At 39.0% G+C, this 27,119-nt stretch overlaps 1 protein-coding gene across 5 annotated transcripts in view; it reads right to left on the bottom strand.

The window, feature by feature from the left end:
- The window catches only part of LYRM4 (LYR motif containing 4), a 111,114-nt gene that overhangs the window by 77,540 nt on the left and 6,455 nt on the right, over positions 1–27,119 (bottom strand). For 2 of the 5 annotated variants that reach the window (XR_009724443.1, XM_061346576.1), the window contains exon 2: positions 9,870–9,990. Coding sequence is in view for 3 of the 5 variants with exons in the window: in XM_061346576.1 (XP_061202560.1) it covers positions 9,870–9,990 (121 nt within the window). In the remaining 2 variants the exon portion in view is untranslated. Of the gene's footprint in view, positions 1–7,769; positions 8,660–9,407; positions 9,435–9,484; positions 9,506–9,869; positions 9,991–27,119 lie in introns of those variants that run through there. The other 3 variants (XR_009724442.1, XM_061346577.1, XM_061346579.1) reach the window with 3 other exon arrangements.

Below are 27,119 nucleotides of genomic sequence, written 5' to 3'. Positions count from 1 at the left end.
CAAAGTTTGTCCTATTACTTTTTTTTTTTTTTTGTTCCTCATTCCCTCCCCCCAAAAGAACCCTTATGGACATAAAATGCATTTATACTCATACTTGAATACAAAACCAGTACAGCTCTGAATTTAAAACCTCCCTATTTCAATTTCAATTTCAATTATTTCCAGTTTTCTCTTGTTTACTCAAAGACAGGTATTATCTATCCTGTATTATTCTTCCACCTGCATCTGTGTCTCTTTCCAGGTAAAGAGCACTGAAACTTAATGTATGGTAAGGATTTCTGTTGCTTTCTTACTCATATTCTTCCTTGTAGTCTACTGTTATAAACGAAAAAATACATAGATTTATATTTCTTGAGTTATGTATTCAAATAGCATGGAAAGTATATACAACTTGAACGTAACAAATAGGATTTAAATGACTTTGGGGGGGGGGGATCAAAAAATACCACCCAAAAATAAATACAAAGAAAATAAATACAATAATATAAAATAAAATAAAATCAATCCACAGAAAAATCCCCCTAACGCCTTCTAAAACCTAAGTCAGCTGATATAAATTCAGTGCTTGGCTATCCCACAAGATTCCAGCATAATTTCAGTACATGCATGTAAGGAACCAATCAAATGAGAACTCATGATCTGCTAAAGCAATTAAAAACTGACTACCAGTACTGAAACAGGGTAAGAGCAAGGTAAGTGAAGGCGGCTCACCACACCTAACATTTGCTGAATTCTAGATGCGATTCCAAGTATTTAGAAGCATATAGATGCTTGATTACCTTCAAAAACTAATACTGTGCAGTGACTTGATGAAACTTTAAACAGGATCTTTGTCCATCATTTGATTATAACACTCACCTCCTGTTCTTCCGTGAATGAGGCATTTGAAAACTCTTTCATGAGTCTGTACTTACTTAAACTAAATGGCTCAAGAGGCAGGAATATATGTGCATAATGTTGGTTCTATTCTTGTTGGAATTTGTAGATGCAATGTAATATATAAAAGTATGTGATACAAGAAAAAAGCAGCAAACTTCCAAGGACAATCCTCTTAGATAAGAACTGTAAGTCCACTTTCTCTTTTTTTTTTTGGTAGAAAAATGGGTATTTGCCATTGTGAAGTTGAAGTAAAATAGATTCAAGGATCTTCTCAAGAAAAGCAGATTAATCTGTGATTTCAGAACTTCCTTGCAGTGACAAACTTTGGAAAGTGAGTTAGAGCACCAACATGGAAAACATGACTTCACAGTATCACAGTATGTTAGAGATTGGAAGGGACCTCAAAAGATCATCTAGTCCAATCCCCCTGCCGGAGCAGGAACACCTAGATAAGGCTACACAGGAACGTGTCCAGGCGGGTTTTGAATGTCTCCAAAGAAGGAGATTCCACAACCTCCCTGGGCAGCCTGTTCCAGTGTTCCGTCACCCTCACTGAGAAGAAGTTTCTTCTCAGGTTTAAGTGGAACCTCTTGTGCTCCAATTTGTACCCATTACCCCTTGTCCTTTCATTGTTTGCCACTGAGAAGAGCCTGGCTCCATCCTCGTGACACTCCCCCTTTATATATTTATATACACTAATAAGGTCACCCCTCAATCTCCTCCAAACTATAGAGACCCAGCTCCCTCAGTCTTTCCTCATAAGGGAGATGCTCCACTCCCTTAATCATCTTAGTTGCCCTGCGCTGGACTCTCTCCAGCAGGTCCCTGTCCTTTTTAAACTGAGGGGCCCAGAACTGGACACAATATTCCAGATGAGGTCTCACCAGGGCAGAGTAGAGGGGAAGGAGGACCTCTCTCGACCTACTAACCACCCCCCTTCTAATACAACCCAGGATGCCATTGGCCTTCTTGGCCACAAGGGCACAGTGTCGGCTCATGGTCACCCTGTCGTCCACCAGGACCCCCAGGTCCCTCTCCCCTACACTGCTCTCTAACAGGTCGTTCCCCAGCCTATACTGGAACCTGGGGTTGTTCCTGCCCAGATGCAGGACTCTACACTTTCCCTTGTTATATTTCATCAAGTTATTCCCCGCCCAGCTCTCCAGCCTGTCCAGGTCCCTCTGGATGGCAGCACAGCCTTCTGGCGTGTCGGCCACTCCTCCCAGCTTAGTGTCATCAGCAAACTTGCTGATAGTACACTCAATTCCCTCATCTAAATCGTTGATGAATATATTAAATAATACTGGTCCCAGTACCGACCCTTGAGGCACTCCACTAGATACAGGCCTCCAACTAGACTCCGCCCCATAGACTACAACTCTCTGGCTTCTCTCCTTCAGCCAGTTCACAGTCCACCTCACTACCCGATCATCCAGACCACACTTCCTCAATTTAGCCGCAAGGATGCTGTGGGAGACCGTGTCAAACGCTTTGCTGAAGTCGAGGTAGACCACATCCACCGCTCTGCCATCATCCATCCACCGTGTTATTTCCTCATAAAAGGCTACAAGATTGGTCAAGCACGACTTCCCCTTGGTGAAGCCATGTTGACTGCCCCTCATAACCCTCTTATCCTTGATATGCCTTAAGATGGCACCAAGGATAAGGTGTTCCATCACTTTCCCAGGAACGGAGGTGAGGCTAACCGGTCTATAGTTACCCGGGTCCTCCTTCTTGCCCTTTTTGAAGACAGGAGTGACATTTGCTTTCCTCCAGTCCTCAGGCACCTCTCCCGTTTCCCAAGACTTGGTAAAGATGATGGAGAGCGGTCTAGCAATGACCTCAGCCAGTTCCCTCAGCACCCGCGGGTGCATCCCATCTGGACCCATGGATTTATGGATATCCAGATTGCTCAACTGGTCTTTAACCCATTCCTCATCAACTAAGGCAGACCGCTCCGTTGACCTATCTTCATCCGAGGTCTCAGCGGTACAGGGCTCTTCAGGACTGCCAGTGTCATATACATATGTGAAGCATAGTCAAGGTGCTGCACCCTGTACTCAGAGTGCTCAAAGAGCTTTACTAGCTATTCTTTCCTCTTGACTTCAAAACTGCTGCTAATATACTCAAATACATTATATGGTATTTTGCAACTTTCTTACGTATTCATAAAAATTAGACAGAAATATGACTTGCAAGCTGAAACTAAAACTACTAGTAAGAATTTTCGTAACAAATCTTCTGCTAAGGTCATCCAGCCTACAGTGCTTTGCAGTATAAACACAGCTATGTTCAGATACACAGACTGTTTTGAGAAGACTGAGAAGTTCTTGAGACAGTCAGTTCCAATGTCCCTCGCAGTCGTGTAAACTGGTACCAGTCTTGTGAATATTCAGCAACATGATTTCAGTCCAGAAATACATACACGTTGGCATTTACTCATTTATCTACTATTGCTGCAAATCAACCACAGGATTACTAGAACTGGAATAAGGAAAACAATGGAAGCATTTGTTGACAGAGCCACAAAGGATTAGAAATAAAATCCAAAGCAGGTGCTGTAAACTAAGGTACTTCTACCTTTTGGGGTTTTTTAGAGTAACTACAACTGAAACTGCTTGTTTTGCTAATATTTATTAAACATGCTTTAATATTTGTATTATTTTGATTAATAGAAATATGCTCCTTTATGGCTATATTATTACCAGTTCATAATAATATGACTGCTATTTTCGTACATTCATTCAGTACCCTTTCTACTTCCATTTACTATTACTTGTATCTATGATACTACTAAGGTGAGATACTGGTAATGAAGACCTCAAGAAGACACAGTATTTGGTTATACACAGCTGCACTGGCAACTTGGCTTATCGTTTGCCCCCACCCCCAAAAAAAACCCAGAACTGTTCAACTGCTCTTATTGTCCAAAAATTTCAGAACAAGACCATGCTAATGATTTGTGTGCAGTTCTGGTGTCCTCAACATAAAAAGGACATGGAACTGTTGGAACAAGTCCAGAGGAGGGCCATGAGGATGATCAGGGGATTGGAGCACCTCCCATATGAAGATAGGCTGAGAAACTTGGGGCTGTTCAGCCTGGAGAAGAGAAGGCTGCGTGGAGACCTCCTAGCAGCCTTCCAGTATCTGAAGGGGGCCTATAGGGATGCTGGGGAGGGACTCTTCATTAGGGACTGTAGTGATAGGACAAAGGGTAATGGGTTCAAACTCAAACAGGGGAAGTTTAGATTGGATATAAGGAAGAAATTCTTTCCTGTTAGGGTGGTGAGGCACTGGAATAGGTTGCCCACGGAAGTTGTGAATGCTCCATCCCTGGCAGTGTTCAAGGCCAAGTTGGATGAGGCCTTGGGTGATATGGCTTAGAGCGAGGTGTCCCTGCCCATGGCAGGGGGGTTGGAACTTGATGATCTTAAGGTCTTTTCCAATCCTAACTATTCTATGATTCTATGATTTTTACCAGAAATGGGAAATATGAAGAAACAGAATATGAGACTGAAATCTCAAGTAAGTATGACATGGCCTTTTATCAAGGCATAGTCATGAAGCATCTCTTTAAAAGAAACAGAGCTAAAGTTACTATAATCAGCAAATATTTCAAAGATTAGAATGCACTTACAGCATGGTGCAAACACGAAAAATGCTGCAAGTACTCAATATTTATCATTATCAGTGGAACCTTTATAAGAGTTCTCATACTTCAAAACCATGTTCCTTCTTTCTTCTGCATCTGAAGGGAATAGTAAGAGAGGTCAAGTCTGAGGAAGAGCAACTCAGACTCAAAAGAAATACAAAAGTTTATCTGTTCCTTTCAAAAATGCTGATGACCAGTCAGCTGCAAAGGAAACAGATCCACACGTCCTCACTGTATGACTGCAAACAGTGTATTTCTTGTCTCCCTGCTAGAGGTTTGTGCAAACCATGATTCATAACAATTTGGATTATTTAAAGGGACAAACAAAGGCTGTGAAATATTATAGCTGTTTTACTGAAGAGTACTGTAGTTGTGTGATGTCAAAACCAGTGCAATTGATACTAAAGCCTTAAGAGCTCCCAGGAAAAACAAAATAACCTTTCACAGCTGGACAACAAGATGACTGGTGGTTTCCAGCTACAATCTAAAACTGAGAAGAAAGTACTGTGGAAGAATACTTGAGAGTGAGATGTTCTATAAATTAAAATAGGGTTTAATGAGAGCACACAGGTCTAATACAACTTTTGAATTTCACTTTTATACTTTCAGTTCAAAACTTGAGAGACAACACGCCGCAAAGGAAACTAGCAATGTTTCGAATCACTCAGTATTATCCTGTCTTCAAAGTGGCTTCTATGAGTTGTGAATCTTGGCAACAGCAGTAACATTTCAGGGCAAATTCTCCTACTGCTAACATATTCCAGTAGTAATGAAAACTCACAAATGAAGTTATAATAGCATAGCTGGGGAACGGCTGTTATGATAATCCTTGAAGGACTGCAAGACTTAGCCTCAAAATGTATAAAAACTTTCTATTTCAAACTTACTTGTGACAGGGAAGCCACCACGAACTGTGCTGCTTACACAGTAAGCATACACAAAAAAGGTCTTCACAGTGTTAAGAATCAGAGTTGTTGCTTCCTTTAGTCAGACCATTTTTAAATCAAAACCAATAACAAGCAGAGGAGGACTAAGACAGAAATTAATGTTCATCCATGATTTTCAGCCTTGTAAAGCTACTTTTATACATTCAAGCAAATTGTACAGTGACTGACATGAACAAAATGACAGTAATCTGTCACTGTTTCACATTTCTCAGTAGGCTGATTCACATAGTTATTTATGAACCTTACACTTCAATGGTCACTTTGATGACTAAACCATAAATTAGAATGTAAAGTGAATATAAATTTGATTTTGGAGCAACAACAACAAATTGTCAGCAAAGTGGGATATTATTTAATTTCTATCAACAAGCTATGAAAAAGTCATCACTACCAAGACGTGCTGCACCATAATAAACCCCAAACTTAGCAAAAAAAAAAAAAAGTATGCTAGAACTCATGTTTCCTTCAGTGCTTCTGCATTTAAAAATAAAATCACTTTCTATTATGCTTGGTTAGTTTTAAATAGAATGTCTTCATAATGTCAGATGACTTCATTACTTAGATCTTCAATTAAACAGGGAACAAAAATGCATTTCTTTCCACAGACATGATTAAATTTGACAGCAAGTAAATATTAATATGAATTTAGATGCTAAGGCTTTTAATAGTCCTGATGAAAAGCTTATGTTTAAGACAATGTTAGTATTTTTCCAAGATTTATCTTTTGCTTTATAGCTGAAAGTGAGATGACACTGAAACATAATAGAAATTCTGCAAAGAACAACGGTTTTCAATTTTTTAGAAAAACTTTTGGGGTGGTGGGATGGATGTAAGTCAACCCCCCCCCCCCCCAAATCCTTACTGCCCAAATATCAAGCCTTGAGGGACCCGTGCCAAAATTATCTTGACAAACTAATTTTCTCTTATCAGATTATTTTCTGTTAAAAAGTTTTGTTGTCTATTCTGTTACTATGAGTGTTACTGTCTTTTACTCCTGCAAACATATAATATACACACATACACCTTTTCAAAACTTAATGCAGCATGATTATACTTTGATAAATTTCTGGAAGGGTGACATATAAGAGATACTCCAACGTAAGTTTCACTGTTTTAGCAGTGACAAAAATGGGATGTTGTGTCAGACTCCTTAATATTCCTAACTTTTCAAGTATGTTTTTCCTGAAATTCTTACATAGAATGATACCAAAATGTGATCTAATTCAAAACTACTTTAGCAGATTCGTTTTGCGTGTGGGAGAAACCTCTTAAATAGCTGAGATTTGAAACAAACAAGCAAAACCCTGCAGCTTAGCAGTAACTGAAGCCATTCTGCATTATTCTGGTATGTCCCTGGGCAAAGACAACCCTCCCAGGTAAGAAACGCCTAACAAAAAGATAGGTACTTAATGTCATTTGCTTGACAACATTTTGATACTAATGTATTAAACACTAGTTTTCTATGTTTGCAAAACTAAAACATGTGTTGAGATTTTTGTGTAAGCACATGCATATGTTTATGTATGATCAAAATGTTCACTAGAAACCAATGAATTCAGAAAGTCCTTAAGACCAACTACTCCTTTACAAAGGACGGTGAGTGGATATACCAGAGAGATTAGTGAAGCCTGCCTGCTCTTCCTAGACTTTCAAAGGCAGCTGAAAGACCTATCTGATGCCAAGGGACAATCTTTAAGCTAAAAGAAAAACCAGCATCATAAAATGTGCAAGACCAGACCCACAACCTAGAAGAGTCCACCCTGAGTCAAGAGCCCACACCGTTTTTAGAGAAATGGTATATTTTTGTCAGGGTTTAAAGTAACAGAGTCATCTGGGTGTTCACAGGACTCAGACAGGAGAGAAGAGTTTAATTTTGGCTCAGATGAATCAGTAGAACCATGTTTTGCCAAAAGCAAAGTTTGAAAAACTTTATTTTAGCAAGACGTACCCATCATCTGACTCAGAACTGCCTTTTGTTATTTAGGCTTATAGAACCAGGAAGAAGCATCATTCAAGTCAGGGTACCCCAAACATTAAGGTTCTACAAATCAGCATCCTCATTTCAGCATCTCAGATACATTATCTATGAAGCAGAGCAGTACTTCCCACCTGTTTCAAGTGCTTTGACACCTTGAAATTGAACTCTTCTCAGAAAAAGGAAGTACTTGCTATTACAAAAAGAGTTGTACCAGGTACCACATAGTTAACAACATTTTAAAACAAAAATAAATTTAGTACACCTCAGTCATCCATTTAATTTCATGGCAAAATGGTCACTGTGGTAGCTTTACTAATGTTTTCCTCATTTATCAAACATACAGTGTTTATATTATTACTGACAACCATCACAGAGCATTTTCTGACATGATGACAGGATTTATCTTAAGACACAATCCACAAGAGATTTTCTGCAGCATTTTACTATGGGACATCCCATATTCATAAATTGTTTCTTCTTTAATACAGCTTCCTTTAAGTGGCAAAAATTGACCCTGTGCATTCTTATCTTTTGCCACTGCTGTGATGGATACAATCCTCCTGTTGGAACTAACTGACTTTGGTTCAGGCAGGTACTAAGTACACCTGACCTAAGTTAATCCTATTTGGTGAGGTTTTACATGAGAACTCAGCACCAAAACCCCAAACCCCCAGTTTGACTGGAGACTGGGCTAATCAGCAGCTGAAATTGCATTAACACAGCAGATCTGACTACAAATCAACCACTTTATGCTGTAAATATCTCCAGGGTCTGTTGAGCTCTTCCTCAGTTGGCGCAGTTGGCTGTGCAGCAGTTATCTGCCCTTGAGAAGAGTCATCTCTCAAGGTTATCCCTCAAGGCTGAGAGATCCCTTACCTGACACCAAACATCCATCGGCTGCGTTTTTTTTGCATACGTGCAACATTTAAGATTATGTATAGTAAATTTAAATGATAATCTTTATATACTATACTAACATTAAGTATAGTAATAGTACTGAGCCCCAATCCGTCTGTACTGATTAAATATTTTACATACCTAAATTTACTGATTAGAATTCAGTTAACTAAGTACTAGCTCAGATCTGTCTGAGTGATCTCTGACTCTTCTCCTGTGACACTCCCTGCTTCATTGTCTTCTCCAGCCTCTGCCTCTAGTACTTCTCTGGAGAATACTGGATAGCAAGGCTCTCCAAGAGAAAACCTCAAAAAAAAGAGCAGAAAATGCTACTCATCACCAACAGATATGAGAAGAAAGCACCCCCAAATTGAAATACAATTGCATGGAGTCAATCCAATCTGAGCTGCTTCTTTCTGAAACTTTTAAAATAAAAAAATAGCAGTGTTTGGGTTAAAAAAAGATAGCAAAGCTATGGTAGCACAAAACATCTGCTTCCAGGAGAAAAATTTTCAAATAAATAATGTAACTCACACCAAAATATTCACATTTAATTGCCAAACTAAAGGGTCCAGCTTCCTCCTGAAATAAGAATCCAGCTAAATGACCTACTGGTTGTTAAAAGATTAATGTTAAAACAGACCATGGAGGAATAGGTGCACATATTAATTCCACATTTAGTAAAAGTACTACTGAGCTGAATGTGATACTATGGGTGTCAGGAAGCAAGGATTTTGCAAGGAGGGACAGCTTAAGCATTGCAAGAGCCATTAGTGAGTTCAGGCACAGAAACTTCCTTTCTTCACATTTCTAGTGGTCACTGCAGATAGACAGTGGGTATGTATGAGAAGTGATAAAGTATCTAAAGCTCAGTGAAGTATAATTCATGTCTGAATAATATGGTACCCAGTGGAAAGAACAGATACTATAAATGCTACTCAGACAATGTCAAGTGAAAAATATTGCCAGTGACTCAACTTTTTCCAAAGAGAAATCTATCCCATTGCTTGGACATATTTAGCCAGAATTTACTTAATTCACTTTAAGATTTTCTTGTTCTGCTACTGTTCTAACACTGTATCTGGAGGTGAGGAAAAACAAATACAGAAGGCAAGGCTATTCAGAGCGAGTGTCACAGTGACTCTTCTAAACCTGTGATGGAAGAAGGAAAGTGTGAGGAAACGAATCTAACACACATAAGCTAGAGAAAAAAGATTGAAAGGAAGAGAAACAGAGTGAAGAGACAGTAAAACAAACAGCAGAAAAGGTAACAGAAAAGCATATGAACTTTTGACAGCAAGGCCTGTTCCAGTTAATGCAACAAACATCCCTAAATCCCCTATTGAACCATCATGGATAAAGAGATGATTCCGACCTTCTCAAGCTCAGACATAAAAAAAAATGACTGTTCATTTAAAGATGTTTTGAGCAAGGATCTATTTTTTCCACCTGTAATGGCGTAAGACAGTTAACTGAGTGGAAGAGTTTTAAATAAGATGAAATAAACAAAACATACCTGCCGATGAATAACTTCTAGGTTTGCTTTGGCTTTATTCAGTAGTTCTTCTATTTTCCCAGAATCCTTTATATTCTTGTTTTCTCTGAAGGCATCTCTTATCCTTCTGATGGCATACGTTCTAAACACAAACAATAAGTTGACATGTATTCATAGATGTGCCACAGTTCATGATGTTTTAACATTCTTTAAGACATGCTGAACTTTAAAACCAATATACATACACAGTCCTAAATTTTTCCCAGTTTTATACATAATTATTTTTATTCAGGGTCTTGTATTGCCTGAGTTGAAACAGTGACCAGATTCTTTGCCTAGAAAAAAAGTGGTTTTACTGGAAATTATTGTAGAAAAAAAAATAATGTTTCACGTATCAGTCCAGTCCTTACTGCTTGTTATCACTATAAACACGCTGTTGTTCAGCATGGATACTGCAAAGCTCAAGAACATAACAGCAAGCCTAAGAATAAAAAAACATCCCCTAAATTATTTTGAATCAGTGCAACAATTCTTATTCTGGATACTCGAAAAGTCACTGAGCTAACTACTAAATGCACCACATATTATTATTAGTTCTGACTACAACAAAGGTAAGCTGATGGACTAACCTCTACAAAAAGGGCTCCTTCCCTGTCTCACCTCTTTCCTCTCCTAACAAAGCATATTTCATCCCTCGAACACCTCCTTGTCCATTCCCCACTAAGAAGCAATAACAGGACACAATCTCTTCAAGCAGGAAGATGGTATGATCCCTTCAGAAAAGGAGGTCCAAAGCTGTAGCTATCTCTGAATCTCTTCCTGTTCTTTTCAACACAGCAAAGAACCTTTAGGTAGTCTGTAGGGTATTGCTCAAAAAAAAAAAAAAAAAAAATAGGGGAAATTTCAATATTAAAATTATCAGACTGATCAGTAGACACCTTCATTACCCACAGGCATGGGAGGAGTAGGGGAAACAAAAGTAACCTGATCCTGCTCAGCTACCTCAATAACGTCCCACTTTTCTACCACATCAGAGCAGTATCATTTTTAATACAGAAAGAAAAACCTTATGTGCAGTGCTGGAAGGAAAAAAAAATGCTGCTGCAAATACCACAAATAGTGTAATATTTCAACAGCCATTTTCAATCTTGTATAAAAGTGAAACACAAGATACAAAATTGGCTGAAACATGATCATAAAATACTCCAAAGATGATGTTGAAAAATACAAAAATTGGGGGAGGTGTCTGAGAAAGGGAGAAGTATAAGAAAGATGAATAGTCAGTAGGACTCCATACCATTAGATGGTGCTATCCAGCTCCTAATGCACCCTACACCAGCTAAGCAGCATATTTTCTCTTTGAGCTCATAAATAATACATTTCAATCACAGGAACCAGGATGGTTATGGAGTGCCACCCTGCTGCCGCACATCGGCAGATGGTGCATGCTTTTAATTAGGGCCTGTTCACCTATAATGTGACACTGGGGTCCGTGAGTGAGTGAGTGTGTGTTTGTATGTGTGAAGTTAATAGAATGTATTAAATATGGAAGCTCATTCTCATCTGCAGCTGCTGTCCTAGCCAGATTTGAAGGGGAAGCTGCTTATTTCTTCTACAAAAGAAACAACCCCAAATCATTAAGATGTAGTGTAATTGATGGTTTCAAATATAATTGATAATTCAAAAATAATTGATGGTTTCAAATCACCTATATATATATAGGGTTAAACTATGCAGAAACATACAGTATTTTCTGCAAGAAAGGGTTTGAAAATGATACGAAGACCTTACACATATATATACTTTAGCTCAAAATTAAAAACAAGTAGCAAGTATCCTTTACTGCATACAAGTCATTCAAAATGCAAAACAAATGAGTAAATGCTAACTACATAAAAAAAGATAGGACTAAAACAAATCCTTGTTCAGTATAACACCTACAGACTGTTTTTTTGGTTTGTACATATGGTGCATTAATTGTTCTATTTTCTCCCCCTTCCTCTCATTACACCCAACAGTTGTTGAGAAAAAAAGATATGTACTTAAAAATTATCATCAGATCATTTTTTATCTGTCCTCAGAAAGTTGAAGGTTTTTTCCTCTTACAATTTCTTTAAATTTTTATGAACATTAATACACAAATGAAGTTACTTTACAAAGGCTTTAACATAATCTTAATTCTACGGCTACATGAATACATCTCCACACTTCAAAGACTAGCTCTGTATCTTGGTACTACTCTTTACTAGAGTAGAATTGAGATTAAATACATCACTAAAAATAAGGATAAACTGAACTCAAAGCTCAAACTCTTTGAAAAACATCCTTTTTTTCCCCTATTGATAGGTGCCAGGAGAACATTTCACCAACACTCAAAACTCTTTCAAAACTAAGCAAGAAGTGTTAAGATATAAACAACTTGGCAGTTTTGGGGGATTGTTTATTTGTTTCTTTAAACACCAGCTTTTTAAATGCAACAGTTGTGAGTAGTGTAAATTCAAAACCTCAATAATCTCTACACTTCAAGATTTTCTGAACCACTTATGTACTAAAAGGTAGTACTAACATTAGGGCATGAACAACTGAGCTCTTCTGTAAGTACAGTAATACATGTAGCAACATGTAGTACAGATACACATGCAATGAAAAGAACTTGTTCTCTCACAGATGTATCTGTCATTGCTTTGAAAGAGCACTCCTCCAAAGACCTTCTGGTTGATGAACAGACTGGTCAGCTACTCTAACGGTGTGTATTTTCCATTCAAGAAGCAGAAACGCCAAAACCAATCATGCACCATTTGAAGGCACAGATCTGAATGCCATTGCTAGAGAATATATGACTATCTTCACAAAACTTAACCACATTAATCTAAGAGAAGCACTATCTGAAGACAAATGACAGACAACACACTGGCAAGTGAAAAGGTTGCTGTACCTTATGGATTTATCCAAGCTGATATTATTAATCCCAGGTGGCACAAACAAACTGAGGGCATACAGCATTGCAACAAGTTTAAGGCAGTTTGAGTGAAGGGGAGCTGCTGCAATTTTGCCACCCTCTCTGGTGGACACAAATCCTCGCTCTGCCTCTTTAAGGCCAGGGCAGCCAGTCTGAAACTTGGTAGAGGTAAGCCAGCCTGACTGGGGAACCTGACAGAAAGCTAACCTATTAAAAGAGTTAACTTCTTTTTTTGTTGTGTTTCTTGGGGATCTCCCCCTGCCCCCCCGGGATTAGCAAACTCCACCAGCTCCGCATGGGACCAGGTGAGCATTAGCACTGACGAAGAGGGAATACAGCAGTACTGATTTAGATGGATACAGTCTGCAATAGATCCAACTGAGTGAGTCCATAAAGAAAAAGGACTCTTCAGCAAGAAGGTACCAAGCAAGCTCTCCAGAGAAACAGAATGGGAAAACAAATCTGCATACAGTACACTCAAACAGCTCGTACAGACCTTCAGGAAATTTCCTAGGAATGCAACAGTATCCATTAGGAAACATCACTGCAAATGAAAACTCGGTGCATTTCACATTCTACTATTTTCCCCACCATTCTTTGGAAACAGATATTGAAAAATGGCTGAAAGATGCAACAAGGCTTTTTCTTTACTTTTCGTCATCCAAATGCACCAAAATTTTGGTACTGAACACCTTTATCTTCTGCAGAGAACTATTAGTGAGCTAGTGACAGCAGGACCCAAGCAAGAGTGTACGGTTGAATATATTCATTCAGAGCTCTCTTACATATACACACACAAAACACTTCCCTACTTCTGTGCATCTGTCACACAATTAGCTCAGAATTAAATCAAAAGAATGCACTCAATGGTAACAGACTCAGTGTGATGACCAAAGCCACCACAAGCATGTAAGGTAACAGATGCACATCAGCAGAAAAAAGACAGAGTGGTTGGCGGTTAATATAAGAACATTATGGTCAGGGCCATAATATTACCACAGACTCAGAAGGAATGGGCACTACCTTGCTAGTATTAAGAGACAACAATGCCCCCAAATAATAGTAACACACACAGAATTACAGTTGGAAATAGTCTTTTTTCTAATACTCAGTCATTCACCTCTACCTTCAAAGAGTTCATCTTCTTCCTTCCCTGACGTACAATCAAAAAACCTAGTGTGTACTCCTAGAATGAAGCCTATAAGAAGGGGAGTCTGAAAACATAGCTGTTAAGGAAAAATGAAACCACAAGTGGTACTTCAGAAAATAATTGCTGCTTGGGGATTTAAAAATTTTCATTTCAGAATGTTTACTTATGTCATGCCTGACCAGAAAATAAAAAAAATCTGTTTCCTTTCAAGTCTTCACTCTTCTATCTTTGTGCTCTGCTAAACTAGAGTGTAAGAAAAGAAGCTGAAACATCATGCAGACATACTTGCTTCTAAGTACACAGTACTGTGCCTTCCAAATAAACCTGGCCAAGCAATGTTTTTTCTCAGCACCACTTTGCATTTACGAATATCACAACACGCTAAATATTTAAGTAGTCTTTCCAAGACAGCTTTACAGACATGTTGACATCTTGTCTTTGTGAACAAATATAATGTATTAATAGATCGCATCACAGTTATAGGCAACATACTGCAAAACATAATGGCTGTTATAAATTGCAAGTCATTGAGGATGTACATGAAACAGAAGAGGAAGAAAGTGGTATAGCCTGTGCAAACAAAACAGATTACAAGGGAGGAGGCCAGCAAGTAAAATGCATCTTTCCTTATAAGCTTTACATATATTTAAAAAATTAAGGTAAGTGATCAATAGCCAACCTCTGGGAAGCCCACTGTGGTTAATAACTCCGAAATGAAGTATATGATGCTTTTATTTAGGGACACAATGTGCAGAAGTGAGATACTGATTTACAATACAGTAACATCATATGAACTGAGGAATCCATTTATAAAAGGTCGTTGTTTCCTTTCACTAATTATATTTTCTTACCACTTTTCCGTTCCAATTAACATCTATTAACTTGAGGTAGCAACAGCATGAATGTTCAGAATTTTGCATTATTACTAGCAAAATGTGCACCAGATGAGATTTGCCTAACTGAATTTTCAGAATGACATATCGTTAAAAATGAGAAACTTTTGATAATGAAGTATCTGCAGAACATTTATTTTAGCGTAAACTTTTATTAGCATTAGTGAGGTTGTCATCATGTGCAGAATTACTTTAGAGGGAATGTGTGTACACATACCTATTTCCATATGTAAGTACGTATTTATATTCCTTTTTACTCTATAAAGGTCTAATTAAAAGACACCAATAAAGGTGAGGAAAAAGAAGCATGCAATTAAAATTTAATACTAAAAAAGAAACATTTGACAACAGATGCATGTTTGAGACTGAGAGTTAAGTACTTCATAGGGAAGTAGTTGTGACTTGTCTAATTAAACACGAGACCAACAGGCAGGGGTAATGCAGTGTTTTATCAGCAAGGTGTTCCTTAAACTCCATCACTAGACACTTTTTCAGCACTACCACCTCAACTTACAGCATGGCAACGATGACACCTGCCTGTGTCACCTCTAAAATCAAAGCAAAGCTTATTCCCGTAACCGGGGTGGGGAGGGGGAAGAAGGAGTGCGTAAGCAGAAAGTGGAGGAGAGAAGAGCAAAGAAACAGAAAAAATAACACGGTTAACATAGTACTATTTTCTTAAATTTTCTAATCAAAGAACAGTCTTTACAAAAAGTTTATAGAATGAAACTGATGAGCCACTACTTGGTTTCTTTGCTAATATACAAAATACGAGTTCCAATGGAATTGCCAAGAAGTATGTCTGGGAGAGAACAGCACTAGAGATACTCCATGAGAGGATTATGCCAAAAGAACAGAAGGGTAAAAATTGAATGTCAGAAAACACACTTGAGAGCTGGTGACTGTGACTCAGTGCATATGATAAATGCTGTATGATCAGATACAAGGATTTGTAACTTATTTCTTAAGCAATTCTTGCTACTTTGAGCCACATTATCTAATAAAACTTCTAAGAACTTGCATCTTCCCTGTGCAAGATGTCCTAGACGAGAAAAAACTTGTAATACGCATGCCTATTTCAACAGTTCCCTCTCATTTTTTTTTACCAACCTAAAAACTGAAAATGCCTCCCTACATTGATGTATCTATATAAAGAGACACTTGTGGCTCTTTTTAGGAAGGTGGGACTATTTTATCGCTGTTCTTTCATCAGTTAGTGCCTGTACCCATTTCAAGGAAGAAAGCATTGATGACCACCCAGTCACAATCATTCACACTGGAAAGCAGCATTGGAGGTCTCTCATTCTACCTCCTGCTGAAAGGATTGATGGGATCAGACCAGGTGACTCATGGTTTTGTCCTGTCAGGTTTTGAAAACAAGGATGGTGACTGGACCACCTCTCTGGGAAACATGCTCAATTGCTTGGTTTTCCTTGTGGGTAAAAATCTTCTGCTTAAAGCCAGTCTGAAAACCTCTCTTCCTTCACTTCACATCTGCTGTCTCTTGTTCTCCTGACAGGCACCTCTGGATACTTTGAGGTATTGGGTGCTATTTAGGTTTCCTCAATGTTGTTTCTTCTCCAGGCTGAATCAGCCCGGCTTCCTCAGCCTTTTCTCACAGGACAAGTGCTTCACCCCCCCGATGGTTTCTGCTGAGCTTGCTTCAAGTTATCTGTGTCTTTTCTGCACACGGGATGCGGTGGGGGAAAGACTGGATACAGCACTCCAGATGTGGTCTTACAAGCATGGAGCAGATGGGGAGGATCACTCTCCTAATCTTGTGGCTGAGAAACTGTTGTTACATCTCAGGATGGTCTTGGCTTTTACTGTTGCCAGGGGACACAGCTGGGTATCTCCTAGGATCCCTAGCCCCTTTTTAGCAGAGCTGCTCCCTAGCCAGTCAGTCCCCAGCCTGTTCTGTGGCTGGGGCATCTCCTTCCCAAGCATAACTTAATGAGCTAATATCATATGGCTGCTGTTGGCCTTTTCCTTCAGACTTCTGAGCCTTTGAGCACATTGGCTCCCAAATTTGGTGTCACCTGCAGACTCAATGAGCAAGCAGTGTTGATTCCTCTGGGTCATTAATAAAGACGTGTAACAAGATGAGTCCCAGGATCAAGCCCTGAAGACCCATCAACTCCCACCCTTCGAGCCCCAGCATTCAACCAGTTTTTAAAGGCCCATCCAGATCATAACACCCTTGCTTAGATACAAGAATGTTGTGGGAGTCAGTGTTGAAAGTCCCCCTAAAGCAGAGTTAAACAGCATCCATTGCTCTCCCCTTGTTCACAAATCCAAGCAATCATGTCAGTCAGTCATGATTTCCCCTTAGTTCCCAAACACCACCTTCTTCATAGTCCCAGAATACTGTCAGCACTATTCATAGTTATTTTTGTAGTTCTTTGAAAGAGACATTTTTGTTGCTATACTTCTAAAAATAAAAGCAGTTATTGGCTTAATTCTAAGTGTAAAGAATCTCTGCAGAAGGGAGTGCTTTACAGAAGGTCAGGGTTAAAAGAAAAAAGGAAAGATGCCCAAATGAAAGCATTCTTTTCATCTTAATTGGAGTTGCAACTGCAATGTTATATTGCAGAAGAGGTTAAGAAAGAGGGCTACCGCTGAAGGACCCAATCGAGCACATTGTTCAGTTAACAAGGCACTGGGCAAGGATGTGTTGTAGGAACTAGAACCAGAATTTGCCACAGATAAAAAGCATCCTGATGGCCTGAAATGTCTAATAGCTCCCTGCTAAGCTTTCACTGCCAACTACTCCCCAGGACACTTGGGTTGCCCAACAATCCAATTACGAGGTGGGGAATGCCTTGAAACCACAAGTTCAAATCCTACTTTTTCTCTTCCTCATTTTGAGGCAGGTATAGATCCTTCCATTTGCTGTGCTGCTATTTCTGAACACTTCTTGAAAAAAAGGACTGGCCTGCTGCGAATTGCCATCACAAATCCCGTTTTATCTTTCTGGAAAGATTAGATTTTTAGTCCAACACTGTGACCAACATTCCTCCGTTCAGCATGACTAGGGGCTGCCTTTCATTCTAAGAAGAGAGGTAGTTTAGCTCGTGACTTGGATAACCTGATGAGTTACCTAAGGGGTAACTTAGATAGGCTAACCGTTTTGCACCTCTTGGTGACTGTAACTGCTCATTTAGAAACCTTTCGGGTGCTAAGCAGACTTGCTGGATGCAATTATTTCCCACTTGTCCGTGGAAAATTATGTGGCGTCTTTGATGAAGAAACAGTGCTTATGTTTGTTTTTTTTTTTTTTGTTGGGTTGGGTTGGTTTTTGTGTTTTTTTTTTTTTAATTGTTTTCTTTAATTAAGCAACAAGGCATAAAGCCTTGGGATATTCTAAGTTCTTGGACAGCAGTGTGGATGATCTGCATGAGGATGGGATTTTGATATGAAATTTCTGAAGCAGAGCATTTTTTCTAAATCTAGGCATGTAGATTTAGTAACTACCTAGCTCCAGTACCCATATTATTTTAATATGGAAATTATAAAAATGCCAATTCCTTAGAAAAGGGGTTGAATATTAGAAATATGTTGATAGCAGACTGGTTTAAAATAACAACTGAAATACTCTGATTTACAAAAGACTGTAAGGAACAGTTCTCTGAAGGTTATCTGAGTTGAAGCTTTGTTGGTCGTTTGACAGACTACTAATTTTGAGTCTACAGAACAGACTTCTAGCAAAGTTGTGTGTCACAAAAATGACTGTTGGATTCTAGCAATAAACATGATTAGTTTTGCCTCTTGATGTTTGTTCAAGCAAACCAGCACTTTTTGAGAAAGAATTTGAGCATCATAGACCTAAAATGAATCAAGTAAGAGATACTACCAGAATCTGGTAAAAGAAACTGAAATTGTGTAAGATTCAGTCATATCATGACAAAGACAACAATAAACCATAAATTTAATTTATTAAACAACCCATATTAAGTAACAGACCACATGCTTTATCTGCTTATAGACAACACATTAGAAGTTATAGGATTTGGAAAACTGAAGATATTCTTGAAACTTTATTCTCTCATCTATTTCTATCATCTTTACAGCTTATCCAAAAAGCTTTTTTTCTTGTAACTCAGCCAGCAGTGACAAACCTCCCCCACTGGACCTCCCATCACCATATGGCTTGATGACCTTCCCTCATTTACAGCAAAGCACTGCATGTTTAGTTTAGCAAATCAGCAACATAAATTTTGACAACAATGATGGATATTTGAAATTACAATGTAATATTTAACATAGAAATTCTAATATATGCAAAGCTTATTAGTCAAATGCAGATCCTAAAAGAAAACAATTTAGAATACATAACAAAATCACAGTCCCACTTTGCACATACAGAGTACAGAATAAAACTTCTTAGACATTTCAGACTGTAAATGTAGTGCCTTTGGACAATAGATAAAATATTTTAAGAAGCCTAGATATGGACTACGGTGATTATGTTATCAGGGGCTCAGGAAAAAATAAATAAATGCAGGTAATTTTGCACACTGACTACTACCTAAGGCACAGAGAGACAAGTGAAGTAGATCTTTCCTTCTGTATATTTTCTATTTAATTTGTGTTGGGATATGGAAGTCATCAAAAGCTTTACATATGATAAGAGTAGCACAAAAGAAAGGAAGGCTGAAAAGTCCAGCCTCATCCAAGAATGGAACAGTAACCCAGGAATGCAATGGGTACAAACTCTGGGTGTCACTTCACCCTGATGAGAAATCAGATGTGGCTTCTTACCCAATAAAAGAGTAGAAGGAACCATGGGTGAACAGAGGCAAGGTTTTAAGGGAAAAGAATATTCTACTTAGCAAAGCTGATTGTGTAGTTCATTTACAGACCATGTCAGAGACAGATCTGAGATTTTGAGGCTGGCACAGCTGATACTCACCTACATAGATTACATCACATATGTATGTACCAGGCATAATGTGCCAGAACTATCCACCATGGCTTTCAGTACTTCATGGCTCTCCACTTCTTGTACCTCTCAGGTGCTATCAGCACAAGCAAGCACTGAAAAAAGCCAGATCCTGTGCAGGCTAGTTATAGAACTGCATCCCCACAGCTATCAATCTTTGGAGCACAACAATCAGCTAAGACACACCTGAGATCTCTACCAGGTCCAGTAAAACAGGTTTATGTTCTCAGGACCTGTATATCCTACATAATTTTCTGGAGTCCATAACTAACATATGACTCAAAGTAATACTAAATCTTAAGTGAAGTAATAAAACAGTTTTGAAAGCTAATTTACGTAACAGGAAAAAAAAAACCAACAGAAAAACCCCAAACAAACAAAAACTTACACCCATTTCCTATTATTTTTCTACCACTACTCTAAAAAGCAATGCAAGATGGATGATTGCTCTGCCAACTATGAAGCCAAGAGCATCTACCAGCCAACATGTTTCTTTTGAGCTATGTATGGCCTCCACCTCTAAAATTGCAGTGCATACGCACTACTTGCCAAAGTGTAGATCTCAGCATACAATGCTCACTTTAATCTGAGCAGACAATATATAATTTAATACCACACAGAAAAATAAGATTAAATTTAAAATTTAAGCTATGCTGGCCCACTGGAGAGAAGCCATTCAAACCACGTGCTGACAGATCTTGTGTGCACTGAAGCAGTTTAACCACTATAACAGAAAGGAAGATCAGAAAAATTCAGGAAGAGAGAGATCAATTTTCTATCTCTAAGAAGAGGAACATTGACAAAGTATTGTCTTGCAACTAGTCAAGCCTAAGTACATCAAATTCAGATGTTAAAAATATAAAGGTGAAGATAAAGCTAAGATCAGTAATTTTTAGAGTTTTCCAGTCAGCTTCTTAAGACTTTCTTTTAAGGGCTTGTATTAGGAAAAACAAAATACCCTCATTCTGTTTCTGTAAAATATGTCTATATATATTCTATTGAACAAAAGTAAGTTCAGACTGGGACATTTATATAATCACAAAAGGTATTGTATATCAAGCTTAAAATATTATAACCCCCCCGAGAGTACTTAGCAGCTAATCAAAAGTCCCAAGAAAATATTCACTCACAAGTGATTGCGGCAAAAAGTGGCAAAAAGAGTGGCAAAAAAGTGACCAAAAAAGTGACCAAAAAAGTGACCAAAAAAGAACTTTTGTCCTTTTTTTGCAAGTAAGAAAAAAATTCCATATAGCAAACACCAACTCCTTTCCCTCCCATAAGCACATGGCTGATGAGGAGTTGTTCTCAGGTACTCTAAATGCCGAGTCAACATGCGGCTTAAACCCCAGTGACTCAAATGAATACTGGCTGAGGTTACCGCATGAGATATTAGGAGAGGAAAAGAGATACGAAGGGTGCTCTATTTATGATAACAGTGTTTTCAGTATAACATGTTATGACTAGGGCAGATTACCTTCCCTTTGACATGCAACATGACATTCCATTCCCGAGGGCAGCAGCAAAGGTTTCCAGTCTCAGAATAAATTACTTATAGAAGTTGAAGAAGCACTAGGTCCCTAGCTAATGGTGGCAATAACTCGTACTGATGGAGAATTTCTCCTTCCAGGACTGCAACAAATTGTTAGGAAATAGAACCCCACAATCAAGCCTCAGAAGCCATATAGGTTGGTAAGTACTGCCACTAGTTCACAGAATGAGGAGTTCTGTCTCAGTATATTAGCATACTTATTTGCTCAACACTGCATCACTGTAGCTGGTAGGATCATATTCATCCTATGTATTCATCCTCTGCAAACCTGGAAACCTATTTAAAGATCTACACAAAAGATATTTATTCTTATTATTTTGTAAATGAAATGCTTCAACATTTATTTACATCTTGTAAATGAGTCAGATCAGAGAAAAAGCATTATGAGACAACTAATTTACTTTGAACAATGATAAAAATACTCAAATCAATAAATATTTCCCCTTCAAAACCTGTTTACATATGAATACCATTAATTTGAAAATACAGTTGCTAATTTATTGGACTAAAAATACCACTGTGATATTTTAGATGAGTCGAAGACGTATTCTGGAACTTCGTAGCAGGTTAATTTCAAGGCAACACAACGCGCTTTGTTTCATATCCATTTCACATTCACATAATTCAAGCTATAAACCTCTAGGACACACTGCAGCTTGTACCATGTCTTATGTACTTCATTTGAGCTGTACTGACTTTAAAACATTTTCTTGAGAAGGACGGAGTCTGATGTTATTTAAGTAAATAAAAACATTTGATTACAAGGAAAGGCATGTTTTGATAAATGGTTGAATTGTTTCACAAAGGATTCCATTACTGATTAAATCCAAAACTTCACAAAACATGATGGCTTGTACCTACCAGTCACCTTCCACTCTCAGTTCCCCTGTTCTTAACTGTGATTAACGATATAAATAAATAACAGCATCAGAATCCCCTTCCCCTGTCTATTTAACTCTTTCACTCTGATGCTAACATAGTGTGCAGAAAAGTATTTAACATTCACTGAACATGTAATCATCAGCAGTGGCTATCCACAAGACAAACTGACTTTCTCCAACACCAAGGCTCTGAGGAAACCTGTATCCACATTTCTCCTGCTTATGCAAAAGATGTTCAGATGCTCACATCTGCCTGTGGCTGCAAATCAGCACTGCAACAACCTGTATGTTTGTTGAAGAAATAAATAATTCCAGTAAGTAAAGACTACCATGAAAAAATACCACGTCTCCTGTAAGTAAATGCTAGTTAGCAGAAATCACATGCTGTGCAAGAGAAAGACGGAGGCAACTCTGTAAAGACTGACCTCATGGGATACACCAAATTATTCTCATAGCCACATAAGGTCACAGGACCAAGTTCAACTACGTAACCTTCAATACCATGACGGATTAATCATTGCCAGTGTATCAGAACTGATTATAGTTTCAGGGGAAGACTGTCTTTAAAAAAAAAAAACAAAACACAAAAACACATACTTTCTCGGGCAGCTGAAATAAGACAATCTTACTTTTATACAAGCTAATGATTTACAAACAGGCCTTTACTGGTTCCAGACTATGATATGCTAGACAAGCACACTCAGAAGGATGGACATGACCTGGCAATAAAGTCTGTGGAGAATGCGACTGTCCCACAAGACATTTTGAATTGCACGCAGTAAATTATTATGCCAAATTATAAATCAGCATTTCCTAAATTTAAGTTACACTTCTTTTTATCTAAGTGCTATTGGATTCAAGGTGGGAGGAGGTGGAGAGGGGGAAGGCCCTGCAATACAACAGAGATTCATTTGTAATGAGACTTGTACTACAATATTAATTGTTCAGTTGCGCATTGTGCCCTGAGAAAACCTTATAATTTTATGTGGAGTTTCGATGAGGCTGCATCAACAGGAGCGTGACCAGCAGGTCGAAGGAGGTGGTTCTGCCCCTTTATGCTGCTCTCGTGAGACCTCACTTGGAGTATTGTGTGCAGTTCTGGTGTCCTCAACATAAAAAGGACATGGAACTGTTGGAGCAAGTCCAGAGGAGGGCCATGAGGATGATCAGGGGACTGGAGCACCTCCAGTATGAAGATAGGCTGAGAAAGTTGGGGCTGTTCAGCCTGGAGAAGAGAAGGCTGCGTGGAGACCTCATAGCAGCCTTCCAGTACCTGAAGGGGGCATATAGGGATGCAGGGGAGGGACTCTTCATTAGGGACTGTAGTGACAGGACAAGGGGTGACGGGTTAAAACTTAAACAGGGGAAGTTTAGATTGCATGTAAGGAGGAAGCTCTTCACTGTTAGGGTGGTGAGGCACTGGAATGGGTTGCCCAGGAGGTTGTGAATGCTCCATCCCTGGCAGTGTTCAAGACCAGGTTGAACAGAGCCTTGGGTGGCATGCTTTAGTGTGAGGTGTCCCTGCCCATGGCAGGGGGGTTGGAACTTGATGATCTTAAGGTCCTTTCCAGTTCTAGCTATTCTATGATTCTAATAGAACAGAATGAAAAGTACAAAAAACATAAGGGAAAAGGCCATTTTCGATAATGCTATTCCAACCAGAATACTGAATAAATGAATTGTGGCATCTTCATTCTCAAGAAAGAACTATAATATCAGTAAGAATCACCGAGGGGATTCTTGGAACATCCTCTGTATGGAGTTCTGAGCAAAACAGTCACAGAGCAGATGGCCCAAATATTCCCCATGCAAGAAAACAAGAAAGTTTTATTCTCATGCCCATTTTTCTTGGAAAAGCAGAGAACCAAGAACAATCTAGTACAATGTGCCTTCTTTGTCAGCAAACACATAAACTGAGAAGAGCTTTACCAAAGAGGTAGCTCAGAACGTATTGTTGCTATGTTTTGCTGCCAGAAGTGGTTCTCAGTATTGCCTGACTTACTGCAGTTTCTTCTTTTTGCAAAATTACTTTGATTTTTTTTATTGAAATACTAGCTGTGTCTATGCTTTGAATAAGTCTTGATGTTACAAGGTCAGCATCTTTTCATCATGGACAGCATACAGATGAATACAATGAGCAACTAAATATTATCATAGATTCATAGACTGGTTTGGGCTGGATGGGACCTTAAAGATCATCTAGTTTCAAACCCCATGCCATGGGCAGGGACACCTTCTACTAGACCAGGTTATGTTAGTTAAAGCCACATTCAAAAGTAAGGAAAGGAGGAGGTGAACTAGGAAACAATTACTACATTATAAAGTGTTTTTATTTACTAGAAATCACATGCATATGCCTGACTGAAATGAATCAGTGCTAGAGGCAGTATTTTTTCTATTACTCTCATTAGTTCATAAACAAATTTTACTGGTAATTAAGTCTTACATAAAAAATGTCCCTGTTCTACTGTGCTATATACGTAAGACAGCAAATAATGTCTTGGGTAATAACCACATGATATTTACTCAATTTGGGTGCCTTTACTAAAATAACAAAGTCCATTAATCAGGCTTTTAAGGAAGCCCCCACTCATTTGCCTTCCAACTATAAAACTTCAATTTTTCCAGAACTCCTTATGCCAGAGAGGACTCCAGACTTTCCTTCCGAGTTATTACTATTCAAAACTCTCCTCTGCCAAGTAAAGGAAGTCAAGAAAATTACATCAAAACCAGTGCGTAGTTGCCCTTTATTGTTTAGAAATCAAAATTTTACAAGGGTAAAGTGAGTACATTTGGAAAATGACAATCACTGTTGTACCTTGAAATCCAAGAAAGTAACTCCTTATGATCAATAGAACTTTGATGGAATGATTCTCAGTTAGGAAATGTTACTATCAAAAAATCAAAACATTAGTCAAAATGGTTCCTATTTGGTTTAAAATTTCTTTTCAGATGTTATAATGGTTATGTTTTGACATTTTTGGAAAAGAGTGCTTTAGTTGTCTTTCCAAAATATTTTGTGTATAGAATACTGAAGTCAAATGGAAATACTTCAATACTGTCACCCCCAAAGTCTGACATTCCAAAATTATGTTCCTATGCCTCTAGATTTTCCCCAAAAGTGCATGTATTTCCGTGTTTTGCTACAATTCAGAGTGTAACCATCCTGATGCTTTTCGCAGTTCCCATCCTAATCAACAGATGAACACTATCCAGAGTTCTTGTGCATTCAGATTTAACACTAATAACCCTATTCAAGCATAAATGATTCTGATAGAATAGGTACAGGTGATTGGTGACAGCCAATAGGGCTTCACTGAGGGCAAATTGTGCCTTACAGATTTGGTATTCTACTACAGGGTTACAGTGTTGGTAGATAATGGAGGAGTGACTGACATCATCTACCTGGACTTGTGCAAAGCATTTGACATTGACCCACATGATATCCTTGTCTCTAAACTGGAGAGACATGGATTTGATAGATGGAACACTCAATGGATAAGGAATTTGCTGGAGAGTTGCACTCAAAGAGTTGTGGTCAACAGTTTGATGCCCAAGTGGAGACCAGTGATGAGTAGCATCGCTCAGGTCGGTATTGGAACTGGCATTGCTTAACATCTTTGTCAGTGACATGGACACTGGGATCAAGTGCACCTTTAGCAAGCTTGCCAATAACACTTAGCTGTGTTGTGAGGTCAACATGCTGGAGAGAAGGGATGCCGTCCAGAGGTACCTTGGTGGGCTGGAGAGGGGGACCCATGCAAAACTCACGAAGTTCAACAAGGCCAAGTGCAAGGTCATGCACCAAGCTTGGAGTAATCTCAAGCACAGCTACATGCTGAGCAAGTAACAGACTGAGAGCACCCGTGAGAAGGATGTGGGGGGTCTTGGCTGATTAAAAGCTCAACATAACCTGGCAGTATTGCAGCCCAGAAAGCCAACCATATGCTGGGCTGCATCAAAAGGAGCATGGCCAGCAGGCTGAGGGAGGTGACTCTCCCTCTCTGTTCTGCTCTCATCAGACCCCCACCTGAAGTACTGCATTCAGCTATGGGGCTCCCAGCACAAATGGGACATGGAGCTGTTGGAGCAAGTCCAGAGGAGTACCACAGTGATGATGAGAGAGCTGGAGCACCTCTCCTATGAGGACAGGCATGGAGACTTGGGGTGGCTCAGCATGAAGAAGCAAAGGCTTCAGGAAGACCATCCAGCAGCCTTCCAGTACATAAAGGGGGCCTACAAGAAAGCTGGGCAGGAACTTTTTACAAAGAAATTTAGTGAATAGGACAAGGCTTTAAACTGAAAGAGGGAAGATTTAATTAGATATAAGAGGCTCTTTACTGTGACAGTGATGAGGCACTGGAGCAGGCTGCCCAGACAAGCTATGGCTGCTCCATTCCTGGGCAGCCAGGTTGTACAGAGCTTTGAACAACCTGGTCTACCGGAATGTGTTCCTGCTTGTGGCAGGAGACTTGGAACTAGGTATCTTTTAAGGCCCCTTCCAACCAAAGCCATTCTACAATTTTGTGCATAAAAGAACATGAAATAACATAATAGCAAAATATCTGCATAGTATGTGGTCACTGAAATGGCCAAGAGTTATCTCCCCAAAGAAAGGTATTAATAAGGCCAATCACAAAGCTGTGTGAATGCTTTACAACACTGATCTGCAAAGGTGCAGTACTTGTTTGCCCGTTATTGGGGGTCATGCAGCTACCAGACCAAAACATGTATCTACAATGGTGTAGAATGGAAATCACCCTGCATCCCAAGGTCAGGAACACCACAGCTGCTTGCAGCACTGACTTTTTTATAGTTTTCAAGTAGATTACAGAGATAGCCATTTACTCATTGTCGTGGTTCAAATTCGGTCAGGCAGCCCGTTCACTCACTCCCG

Source organism: Neopsephotus bourkii, unplaced genomic scaffold (genome assembly GCF_033783945.1).
Source record: "Neopsephotus bourkii isolate Nb327-2 ecotype Australia unplaced genomic scaffold, CSIRO-AGI_Nbou_v1 NB_272, whole genome shotgun sequence".
NCBI classification, from domain to species: Eukaryota; Metazoa; Chordata; class Aves; order Psittaciformes; family Psittacidae; genus Neopsephotus; species Neopsephotus bourkii.
This window is presented reverse-complemented; position numbering and strand designations above follow the sequence as displayed.